At 53.3% G+C, this 12647-nt stretch overlaps 1 protein-coding gene across 2 annotated transcripts in view; it reads left to right on the top strand.

Moving 5' to 3' along the window:
• Positions 1-12647, top strand: part of PLXNA4 (plexin A4) — a 482520-nt gene that overhangs the window by 449233 nt on the left and 20640 nt on the right. For both annotated transcript variants that reach the window (XM_005205749.3, NM_001191504.3), the window contains 4 exons: positions 8561-8664; positions 9193-9292; positions 10626-10816; positions 12032-12201. In XM_005205749.3, the coding sequence (XP_005205806.1) occupies positions 8561-8664; positions 9193-9292; positions 10626-10816; positions 12032-12201 (565 nt within the window). The remainder of the gene's footprint in view (positions 1-8560; positions 8665-9192; positions 9293-10625; positions 10817-12031; positions 12202-12647) is intronic.

The following is a 12647-nucleotide window of genomic DNA, read 5'->3' as shown; positions in this document are numbered from 1 at the left end:
AGTGGGTTGCCATTTTCTTCTCCAGGGAGCATTCTGGGATCCTCTTTATAAGGACACTAATCCCATTCATGAGGGCTCCACCCTTATGACCTCAGGCACCCTCCCAAAGGCCCCGCTTCTAAATGCCATCTCATTGAGGGTTAGGAGTCAACATATGAATTCTGGGGGGATACAAACATTCAGTGTCTAGCATGAAGGCTGTTAAGTCCAAAATCTATAGGGAAAACCAGCAGGCTTGAGACCCAGGGAAGAGCCATGTTACAGTTCAAGTCCAAAGGCATCTGCTGCAGAAGTCCCCCCTGCTCAGGGGAGGTCAATCTTTTGTTCTACTCAGGCCTTCGCCTAATTAGAAGAGGTCCACCTACATTATGGAGGGCAATCCACTTTACTCAAAGCCAACCAATTTAAATATTAATGTCATCCAAAAACACCCTCACAGAAACATCCAGAATAATTTTTAACCAGCTATCTGGGTGGGCACTGTGGCCCAGACAAGTTGACATATGATAGAACTAACCATTGTAAGAGTCAAAGCGAAGGACACAGAACCTGCCTTTGTTTCAGTCTCTTGGAATCCAGGGAAGGGAAGACATCCCAGGGCAGGAGTTAAGGACTATGCTGGGACCAGTGGGCCTTGGGAGCTTTGAAAGCACAGTGCTAGGGCTCCCCGCTTTGTTATATGTGAGGCTGTCCTCGCCAAGTTGATGCCCCTTTCCACCCACAGGTATTGGTTGTAGGTACTCCCTTATGCTGGACTTCAGTGGTGGCTCAGTGATAAAGAATCTGCCTACCAATGTAGGATCCCTGGGTCAGGAAGATCTCCTGGAGAGGTCAGGGCAACCTGCTCCAGTATTCTTGCTGGGAAATCCAACAGACAGAGGATCCTGGTGGGCTACCATCAATGGGGTCACAGAGTCAGACACGACTCAGTGACCAAATAAACCACAACCCTGTTACACCACCAAACTCCTCAACCAGCATCTCATAAGAGCCTGCCCTGGGGAAATGCCCAGCGCAGAGGGAGCCATACGGCTAAGAGTTCCTCACTTCTTTGCACAGTAGAAGGAGGCTGGACACTGCTCTCTCTGAGCCAAGGGACTCTTTGTCTCCTCTCTTCATTCCCCGGAGGACATAATTGATGCAATTCTGTTCCACTGCACAGGAGGAGACTCTGTAGCTCAGAGAGGCACAGAGCCTGGGCCCTGGTCACACAGCAGGAAGTGAAGAGAACAACCGTTCCCTTCCCTCACAAGCTCCTCCACAGGCCATGACCTCCCAGTTCCTCTGGTTTAATGCAAATGCCCCATCAATAGCCCCAGAACTCCGCCACCCCTTCTGTCTGAAAGGGTATATTTTTTCAAATAACTAATTCCTGTATGCAACAAAAAGATACACTATCTTCTGAGTGAAATATAAAGAGTTCACAGCAGCTGTCGCCCCAGTTTGCATTTTTCGCTGCACCTGATGGGAAGGACAGATAAAGATAATGGGATTTTTTTTTCTTTTTTATTTCACCTCCTTCTCTCCCTGGAAGGTGGAAGTATAGCAAATTGGATTGTGAGTGTGTCTGTCCTTTGTGCTTGGAGCCTGGAGTAGGGCAGGGGGCTGCAGGCTGAGCTGTGAAGAGGTCAGAGCCAGCAATTTTCCCTTGGTGATATGCATATGAATACCTGGGTCACCTTTCCTCCTTCCAGCCGCCCATCTCTTGCCTCTTAACTCTTCTTCGACACAGCACAGCATGGCACACCACCCTGGAGCACCACCAGAGCCTCCATATTATTCCATGTTCAAGAATATCCATTAAGCTCTAGCTCACCTCTCTTAAATCAAGTAGCGGAGCACAGCCCACTTTTTCCTTTAGCTCTCCAGACTTCCCCAAAGCGACAACTAGCTGGTGCACCGCACTTTACAGTTTGCAAAGACCTAGGGCTTGAAAGTAGATGGCACTGTTCGATTTAGGGATTTCTTCTTTTAAACACCACATTTCCTAGTTCACTTATTTTATATTTTAGAATTTGCTCTCACCATAAAATTATTCCTCTTTTAACAAATTATATTTAGATGCCCTCCCCCAATTCCTGAGTCAATTTCCCAACTATTTGCATTGACACTGATTCTCTTCTGGCCTCTCCCCACTCTTCTCTGAAGCTGCTCCCTCCCACAGTTCGGAGTGGCTGGGTGCCGAGGGCATCCAGGCTCCCTGCCAGGTGTTCTCCTTGGGGCTCACCTGCAGACAGGTGTGCAGCAGTAGAGTTGTGTCTCCTCCTCTAGCCTTCTGCTCGGGACCCTGGTTTGGGAGGTAGAGAGGGCCCTGTGCAGGCTGGCGTGTGCACCTGCTGAGATCCTGCTCAGCACCCGGCAGGAAAGAAAGGCTACCTGGAGTGGGAGTGCAGGCAGCTAGTTCTGAAGTTGGTTCCCTGTGGATCAGAAGGGTTGACTCAGCCAGTTCTAACCAGCCTGGTGGGCACCTCCTTCATCCCTCTAGCTCACCCCCTCCTAAAGCTTCCTGTGATGGGTCTGAGGAGAGAGGCTGATGCAAAGATTGGACTAGGGGCCGGGGCAGGCAGAGTTTGGTGGCTGCAGAGCCTTAGGGGGTGAAATGAGGTGCTTGTGTGAGTATATGCGTGCGTGTGTGCATGTGTGTGACTATGCATGTGTGTGCATGCACATGCGTGTGCACCTGTCTGCATGCACACTATGATGCCCTGAGCTAGTGAGTGGATCGTGCTTCCCAGGGGGGTTTCCCTCTCCGAGTGATACCTGCTGGTGGGTAGGGGACCTTCCAGGAGCCAGACCAGTGATGTACTGGGTGCCAGTGTTTCCTCCAGGGTTGGCCTGCAGATAAACCCCTCCTTCCTCTACACCTCAGCTCCCTACTATTCCTCCAGACACCTCTCAGAAATGTGGGGGCACCCCACTGCTGCTCCCACCCCTTCTTCTCCAAGAACCTCCAGGTACCATCCTATCTCCTGAGCATCCCACCCCACCCCACCCCCGCCTTTGGCCAGGTCCTCCCCTTCTTGGGCAGGGCTCCCCTACTCCTTTTCATCCACCCCCGTCTCTGGTTTACCAGCACAACCCTAGATGCCTTAGACACTAGACTAAGATATTAGTAAAGTAATGGTATTCCAGACCTTTCTTAACTCAGTTCCAAACTTCCTTCCTTCCCACAAGGACTCATCCTCATGAATCCCTAGAAGTGTCACACAAGTGGCCCCTGTGGGCCAGAACACCTCCCCGACCCCCAAATACTCCTCTACCCTCCCCCTTTTCTGGGTCTGTGCGCCTTTGTTTTCCTGCATAACCTTCCACACACACAGAGGCCTTCAGGGGCCAGGGCTTTCGTGTTAGGAAGTTTTCTTTTTCACCCGTGTAATGTCCTGCCAGCACAGTGCCTAGCACACCGTGGGCACTCAGTTTTGAGTGAGTGAGGTTAGAGCTCTAAGACTTTCCGGATGTGGATTCTCACCATGGTGGCCGTAGGAGATGCCTCCTGTGTCCTAGTCTGGGGGGAGCGGGGAGATGACCTGGTCCAGCGTGGGCAGGGTGATGAGTCCCTGTCTCGGGATTCACTGGGACCATCACCGAGCTCACATCATTTGGTGCCTTGAGGCATTTTCCAGTCTCACTGGGTCCCGTGGGCAGGCAAAGCTGTCCAGGCAGCTGGGCATTCATCCAGAGGACACTGGCCCTTGGCCCAGCTGTCACTTTGCCCCCCGGCTGTTCTAACAGGGTCACCTGGTACACAGTAAGGTGTGGACACAAAAGAGAGATATTTTTAGTGCTGTTTTCATAGGCAAGACAGAAGGAGCCTATTTGGTGGAAAGAATGCTGAACCTGGGATGAGGAGACCTGGATACTGTTGATTTCCATTACTGTTATTAGGACTAAGCCTATGTTGAATATGCAGAAGTACCCAGAGCACAAAATTAGATATGCCCTTGCTCGGGGGCCTCGTGACCTGACCAGCCGCCCACACTGCCAAGGACACCAGACCTGAAGACTGCAGGTCTGCCTTGCCCTCAACTGGCCCACCCCACCCTTGGGGCTCTCTACCACTGGGTAGGGATGAGGGTTCACGAAGCCAGCCATGCTGGCTGGACTTTGTGGGCTGGACTCTTCCTGGGACAGAGGGAAGCCAGCAGCTTTGATCTTTGACCTTGGCTGTTCCTGGTCCCAATGTGAGCTCCATGGCCCCTACCTCTGTCAAGAGCAGGTCTTGAAGGAGCACAGGAGCATTCCAGAAAGCGGAGCCTACCCTGTTTGATTTTCCTGAGATACCCCATGGTGAGTCTGGGGAAAGAGAGGCCCTAGCTGGCTTGGATATGGGGTTTCAGAAAAGGAAGGAAAAGAGTGACATGGAAATGACATGTGTTCAGGCCACAGGTGAGTTTGAGGACCCTGGGCAGAGAAGAGTGAGATTGAGGGATGGGTTTAGCCCACTTATGTCACTTGGTGCCAGGGACGCCCTGCCCTCATGTTGCATCCATACTTCTTCATTCCGGCTCAGCTGGGCAGGCCACCCACGGCCTCTCTTCTTTCCTGCATGTCCCAGGGATGAAGCTGCCAACACCAGGCTCCCATATTTCTTGCGGTCATTCTTCAGGATTGGTTTGGAGATGGAACAGAGGTTTTCACTTTTTCACCTTTCTGATATTTCAGGGGAAAAAGCACATAGCATCTTTCCTGTAGGAGGAGAATAACAGGCTTGAGAGATCTAAGAGAGCTTCCCTCGTGGATCAAACGGTAAAGAGTCTGCCTGCAATGCAGGAGACCTAGGTCCTTGGTCGGGATCTCCTGGAGAAGGGACTGGCTACCCACTCCAGTATTCTTGCCTGGAGAATTCCACGGACAGAGAAGCCTGGTGGGCTACAGTCCATGGGGTCACAAAGAGGTCGGACACGACTGAGTGACTGACACTTCACTTCACTCGAGAGATCTGAAAGCAGGACTAAGTGTTCTCCAGCTTTCTATCATCATATTGGCCTTTGGAGGAACATTCTTAACTTTTTGAGATAGTTGCCAAAAAAGACAATAGTCATTGCCTCCCTGTTGCCCGCTGGCACCCCAGAGGCAGGGGCCGGGGCTGGCAGGACCAATGGACAGGACACCTCTTCTGACAGCCCCTAAACATGTGACTAAGCACTGATAACAGTGATGGGCAGGCTTCCTGCCGCCCTTGACCATCCTGCTGCCCACTGCATATCACTGACCACAAGCCTCAGCCAGCGTGGAAGGCATGTAACCCCATCCACATGGACTTGATTTTGTGGAGGTGGAAGGGCTGTGTCCCACTGGGATTCCTGGAGCTCAGAGTCTGGAGTTGAGGGGAGGCAGCTACCCACCAGCATCCCAGTGTGGTCACAGCCCAAGCTCCAGTACAGCCATCACTGTCCACACCCCCAACACTTGAGTGGCTCACACACGTGGTGAGCACCACACTACAGAGCTCCAAGTTGCAGTGACCTCCAGGTCTGCCTTCCCAACCTGCTTCTTTAATTTCCCAGTTGTAAAACTGGAAGAACGAGTGATAATCATTCCAGGGAACTTTCACTTTGGCAGTGAATGTGCCCAGCTGAGCTTCTGGAGGTCAGCTCTACCTTTGTCCCAAGTTCTAACAGTTCAGCTCACAGTTGACCTGTAGCTTGCTGTCTGCCCACCATGGAGCAGCAACCCACGGGTAGAAAATCCTTTCACTGCTTGGAAAATAAGCCACCGTTACTCAGTCACTTACTCTTTCTCCTCTTTCATCTATTCATCTATTTCACTCTTTTCACTTATGTATTATTCATGTAATAAATACTCATCAGGTACTTACTGTGTGCCACGTGCTGGGCTAGCCCTGCTGCTGGGCATCTGGTGGCATCAGTTTTGTACTCCCAAGGACAAGCCATCATCCCTTGGCTGCCCTGAGTCGGGGGAGGATGGCCGCACTCTGCCCTACATTTTTTCAGTCGAGGGCAGAGAGGCAGACTGACTTTCATTTGCTTACATAATTGCTGGACACGATTCAGAGCCAGGGCTGCTGCATAGGGCCGCACAGGCTGCGCACTGCACAACTTCAGGGCAGTTGTATAGCGAGGAATTCTGCGTCCAGCTCCAGCATTAAGTCACCAGCTGTCATTGCTCGGTCCCCCAGGTGGTTTGGTTTGTTTACATCCCCCTGAGAGGTGCTACAGAGCCATTGGCAAGGGAGCCAGTGCACACCAGCAAGCTGGCCCTCTGTGGGTACCTTACCCCACTTAATCCTGGCCAGCCCCATGGCCTCTTTAGTGAAGCGCAGTCCTCTACCCTCGGGCCTGGCCAGGAGACTTAGTGTCCAGAGCTGGGCCCCTGTTCCTCCTCCGGCTCCCATGTGGAGCATGCAGAGCACTGCCTGCCTTCTGGGCCCCCATCCATGTGTTCTCCTCTGACTTAATGGCCTGGCACCATTCACAAGGCAAGAGGGGAGACCCACGAGGCTTTATCATTCAGGGCCATTTATCTTTGTGCAACTGGGACAACGTGTGTCCCTGCCTTATCCTTGGCCCAGGCTAGTCTTCAGTTCAGTTCAGTTGCTCAGTCCTGTCTGACTCTTTGCGACCCCATGGACTGCAGCACGCCACTGCAACCACTCAAAAAACATGCACTCATACCTACCTGCATAAAATCCAAAACAAAAAACCCACAACAGACAACATGACAACAAACAAACAAAATGCTGATGACCAGGTGCCCCAGTGGGGCATCTGCCCTTTTACATACCACCCCACCTGCCCCCAGACCCTCACCACCGTGATCGAGTCCAGCCGTGCCGTCAACAGCACTAAGTGACAGCTGGTCCCCAGAGACCTCTGGAGGCTCCTCTGCTCCAGTGAACCCACATGGCACCCTCATGTTTTCATTCCTGGGACAGCCTGTTGCTACAAGAAGCTCTAAACCAGGCAGCAGACAAGCTCGGGAGCTAGAGGCATGGACGTGGCTGTTAGGAACATCTCTGTTCCTGCTGAAGGCAGGCAGCTCCCTTCCTGGGCCGGATTCTCATCTGCAGCACTGGCCATGCCAAGTGCACAAGGCAGGAAGGAATCAGTCATGTTCCCTCAGCTGGACAGGAGAGAACAGGGGAGAGAAGCCGAAATGTGTGTCTGTGGAGCCACAGTAAAAAATCCAAGGCGGGGTTAGACCAGGACAGAGGGTAACTCACGCCAGCCCCCACCCGCACGCCGCAAAAACCCGGTGCTCTCACCCGTTTCAGAATCTCAGCATCTGTGAGGCGCTGAGTGGGGTCATGGCTGCTTGGAAACCAGATTCCTGGCTTTTTGGCAGACACACATGTTGTACTTGAATTGAGAAGGCCGTTTTCCTTTCTGGTGTGTGCATGTGAGCATGTGTGCGTGTGTGGATGTGGATGCATTCGTGCACGAGAGCTGGTCTGTGTCTGGCTTGCACCTGGGTCTCCATGTGCGAACTTTTCAGGACAGGAATGTGCGTGTCCCCATCCCCACGTGATTTGTACCACATGTGGCGGTGAGGGTTTGGCAGATGAGAAACAGTCTCCTGTTCCCCCATGTGGGATCCATCAGGGAACCCATGTGTGTAGGTGTCTGGGACCCATGAGGATAAGGTGGGAGGTAACCGTACACCTATGGCATCAAAGAAAATTAGGTGTCGGATAGATCACCAAGATGCTGTTCTCCACATCGACTTTGTGGCTGTTCTTGGGTGTGAGGATAGGTTTTGCTGGCCCCTCCACGTACATTTACTCAATCTCTCTGCCAAGACTGGCCCACCTGCTGGCTTTTGGGTCCAAGTCGCACCCCTGGAATAGGAAGAGGGTGCCTAGTGGTGGAATTTGCCGTCTTGGTCTCGTTAGCTCCAAGACCTCACAGTCAAGCAAAGAGTACGTGACACTGGTGATGCCACCTTGCATTTGCTTAGTATGTCCTTAAGTGTCCTCACGTGCCTTTTTTTTAATACTTATTTTTGGCCGTGCTGGGTCTTCATTGTCATGTGGGCTTTCTCTAGTTGCGGTGCAGAGGTTTCTCCTTGCAGTCACTTCTCCTGTTGCAGAGCACCTAGGATGCCCAGGCTTCAGTAGGTGTGGCATGTGGGCTCGGTATTTGCAGTTTCTGGACTCTAGGGCACAGGCTCAGTAGCTGTGGTGTACTGGACTTAGCTGTTCCACGGCAGAGTGAGATCTTCCCACATCAGGAGTCAAACCCGTGTCTTCTGCTTTGGTGGGACGATTCTTTACCACTGAGCCTCCAGGGAAGCCCCCTGCCTTCTTCATTCATTTAATCAGCATTGACTTCTTGCCGATGTGGCCACCCACCAGGAACACGTGGGCAGTGGAGGTGACATTATTCCTATGTCTGTCATATAGTTTGTTGGGATGAGAACCAGACCTGGGAATCAGGGTCCCCCTGTGCTTCTGCACCCCTCCTCTGGGAGCATCTGCGAGCACCTGTCTGTCTTTGGAGGCACCCTGAGGTGGTGCCGTGCACTTGCCTGCACAGGGGTCCTCAGGGTCCCATGGGAGGGGCCCAAGGGCCTGTCTGAGATGGAACTGTTCCCCCTACAGAGTGGCGACAAGGAAGCGGGGCGAGGATGATCCTGCAGGATGAAGACATCACCACTAAGATTGAGAATGACTGGAAGAGACTCAACACCCTGGCACATTACCAGGTGAGGGGACCATGGATGGGGAGGGGCTAGCAAGCTAGGCAGCCAGGTCCCTGGGGGTCTCTGTCGGTGAATAACAGGGTCATCCTGAGGTTCTTACCAAGCCCTAAACCCACTTCTTCACCAGCACTTTGTGTGCCCTTAGTGACCCAGGGAAAACATGGGACCCCACGACACCCTGACCTTCCTGGAGATAGCATGCTGGGTGTGCGCTTCCTGCAGGGCATGGGCAAAGACCCTGAGCAAAAGCCTTTCTTAGGTGAGCCCTGGAGTTTAAGGCTGGGTGCTGTCCCAGGGAAGCATAAGGACAGAGGGTGCTGGTGAGAGGCTCTTGCCTGAGTCACTCCAAGAGTGAGCCCCACCATGGACTACAGTTCTATACTCAGATCTGTCCTGTTTCATCAAAGGAAAACTGACAGCCTCCTCCATCCCCTGGTTCTCAGTGAGGCCCTGATTGTCCCCAAGGACCACGTTCGTCCTGACTGGGTGGCAGTTTCTGTGACCAGGCCCTTACCTGCCTTTCCCCGGTAGGTGCCAGATGGTTCTGTGGTGGCCTTAGTGTCCAAGCAAGTGACAGCCTACAATGCAGTGAACAACTCCACTGTCTCCAGGACCTCAGCCAGTAAATACGGTGAGTTCATCAAATCTTTCTGGGGAAGAAAGGATGCCCCCTGAGCAGCTGTGGTCACCATGGCAGCACTGCTGGAAGATAGTGGGTGCCAGGGATAGGGAGTGGGGAGGGATGCGGGGAGTTAGGCAGCTTGGCCCCCAGAAAGGCACACTGTACGCAAAAGAAGGTTCCTGGTTCTGAGCAGGGACTCTGATGCAGGAGCTTCGTCCCTGGAAACAAGAAGAAAGTCTAACCTTCCTGAGCGTCCTACAGTCTCTAAGATGCTTCCACGTTTGTGATAACTCATTATCAAACGTCAGGTTCATAATAATCAGTGAATTAAATAATTATTATTTCCCCCTGTTATGCAGATTAGCAAATGATAACTCTGATGCACAGAGGCTAAATGACGGGTAAAGGTCACACACTATGAAGCAGTTGAGGGAAGGTACAGACCCAGGTCTCTGCTCCTCGGGGTGGGGAGAAGGGTGCCAGAGGTGGGCTGGACGCCCCGGTGCCTTCTTACCAGCAAAACTGGCTGAAAAAGCCACCAGCTTCATGAGACGGTTCTGGGAAATAGAAGACAACACACAGTGGTGCCTGCACACAGTGGGACCTGCCTCTTCTTTTCCCGCTCGGCACTCATCTCACCACACCTGTCGCAGCAGACAAATGGTCCAGGCGAGAGAGGCAGGCGAAGGTACACAAGTGGCAGGGCGATCACTCAGCTGGTCAGTCACCGGTTAAGGGAAACAGGGTCCCAGCTCTTTCAGGAGCGCGTGCTAAGTCGCTTCAGTCTGACTGTACGACCCTATGGACTGGAGCCCGCCAGGCTCCTCTGTCCATGGGATTCTCCAGGCAAGGATACTGGAGTGTGTTGCCATGCCCTCCTCCAGGGAATCTTCTCGATCCATCCAGGGATAGAACTTGTGTCTCCAGCATTGGCAAGTGGGTTCTTTACCACTGACGCCACAGGGGAAGGCCCCCTCTCCCTCCCCCCCGACCACCACCCCGAGCTCTTTCACTGGTACTTAATTGGCGACACAGAACACATCCTGAGACTTGAGAGCTCTTACAAGGAAAGTACAAAAAGAGACAAGCTTGTATTTTTTACAAATTGAATCATAAGGGCTGGAGAGATGCAAGTACAAGAGGGAAAGGAATCCGATTGGGTGGACAAGACACAGAGAATTTCCTGGAGGCGGTGGAAAAGATGTTCCAGTTTCAGGAATGGACAGAAGCGCCTCCAGAGGCAAGAAGGATCAGAGTTGGCCTCAGCTGGAGCCGAGGTGTATCATAAACAATAGGCTGGAAGGCTGGGTGGCCTTACCTGCCTGGGTCCTTGCATTGGCAGAAAACATGATCCGGTACACGGGCAGCCCCGACAGCCTCCGTTCGCGCACACCAATGATCACCCCTGACCTGGAGAGCGGAGTCAAGATGTGGCACCTGGTGAAGAACCATGAGCACGGGGACCAGAAGGAGGGGGACCGGGGGAGCAAGATGGTGTCTGAAATCTATCTTACACGACTGCTGGCCACTAAGGTACAGGACGTCAGCCAGGGTGTGGGGTGCGGGTGGGTTATGGGGTGGGGTGTCATCACCCCACAGAAATGTCAGAGCTGGCAAATACCTAGCATCTGTGCTGGTGCCACCCTGACCCCCACCTCAGTCATCCATCCATGCAGGCCCTGCTCATCAGCCTGATCTCCTTCCCAGCACAGAACCTCAGCATTCTTCTCAACCCAGTCCTGCAGCCAGCCCCTCCCATACATCCAGGCTGGCACGCAGTCTGAAGTCTCGATTCCATCCCTTCTCTTACGGCTACGGCTAAGTCACTTCAGTTATGTCCGACTCTGTGTGACCCCAGAGACAGCAGCCCACCAGGCTCCCCCATCCCTGGGATTCTCCAGGCAAGAACACTGGAGTGGGTTGCCATTTCCTTCTCCAATGCATGAAAGTGAAAAGTGAAGTGAAGTCGCTCAGTCATGTCTGACTCTTAGCGACCCCATGGACTGCAGCCTACCAGGCTCTTCCGCCCATGGGATTTTCCAGGCAAGAGTACTGGAGTGGGGTGCCATTGCCTTCTCCAATCCCTTCTCTTGCCCTTGTTCAAATAGAGAGACACTAGCCATGTGCATTCCTGGTCCTCTGCCATGCCTTCTGGAAGACTGGCTATATATCTCTGGGGTGTCATATACAGTCTCTAGTGGTGGAAACTGCGGCCCCATCAGTGACTTTGCAGGCCCCCTTTCTAATCCTGGTTCTGGGGACCCTGTGTGCCTACAGTTAGTCCCACAAGGCCCGAGACTGGCCCCAGCTCTGCTCTTTGTGGATCCAAATGAGTAAACTGTTCATTAGCTGACGTGAGTAATGCCCGAACAGAACCAGCAGATTGTGCTTCTCTGCTCTGACCGAGTGAGTTGTTCATTAGCATTTGTGAAAAGTGCTAAAATAACACCACCGAAGGGTGTTAAAACCAAACCGCGGTGTTGGCAGAGGGAGGCTTCCTTAGGTCCAGTCATCAGTGTTATATCTATTTTCCACGTGCCGGGGAAATGGAAAGCTGCTCCGAGACAGATGAGAGCGGGCAGGAGGAGGGTGCAGATTCTTTGCACGCGCTTATGCGATTTTACCCAAGCAGGCCTGGCTGTGTGCTGGCCTCCCCTCCCCTCCGCCATCTGGGAGGCCGGGCGATCATACAGCCCCGTCCTCAGAGCTCTCAGGGCGGGCGAACTGTGAACTTGGTCCCCTCCGCAGGGCACGCTGCAGAAGTTCGTGGACGACCTGTTCGAGACCATCTTCAGCACGGCGCACCGCGGTTCGGCCCTGCCCCTGGCCATCAAGTACATGTTCGACTTTCTGGACGAGCAGGCGGACAAGCACGGCATCCACGACCCGCACGTCCGCCACACCTGGAAGAGCAATTGGTGAGTGAAGGGCAAGTGGAAGCCGCACGGGGAGAGGCCACCCCCGAGTTGATGGTCGGCCTTGGAGACAAGCAGAAGGGGCCAGCCCGCCTTCCCCGCTGCGGCAGCTCTGCGCAGGCGCTCTGTGGGGCTCCACCTGCTTCCGGTCCTTTTGGGCGTTCACTTCCTCTCTCCCTTCCCTCAGTGGAGTCGTCCATCTTTGTCATTGGTTCTTTCAGTCAACAAACATTAAACCAACTAAATGAGCAAACATGAGCATGCCAGATGTCACAGCCAGGTCGCTCTCACATCCTGGTCCCTCCCCTGTGCCTGACATGCTGGACCCTGAGTTTGCAAAGACTCGGGTCGTGCCTCCTGCCCTCCGTGGGCTGACAGGACGGCAGCTGTTTGAATAGAGGGGCACATGTGAGGATGTGGAGTGCGTGTGTGCAGCCGGGCTGTAGACA

This window comes from Bos taurus, chromosome 4 (assembly GCF_002263795.3).
Source record: "Bos taurus isolate L1 Dominette 01449 registration number 42190680 breed Hereford chromosome 4, ARS-UCD2.0, whole genome shotgun sequence".
NCBI lineage: Eukaryota > Metazoa > Chordata > Mammalia > Artiodactyla > Bovidae > Bos > Bos taurus.
This window is presented reverse-complemented; position numbering and strand designations above follow the sequence as displayed.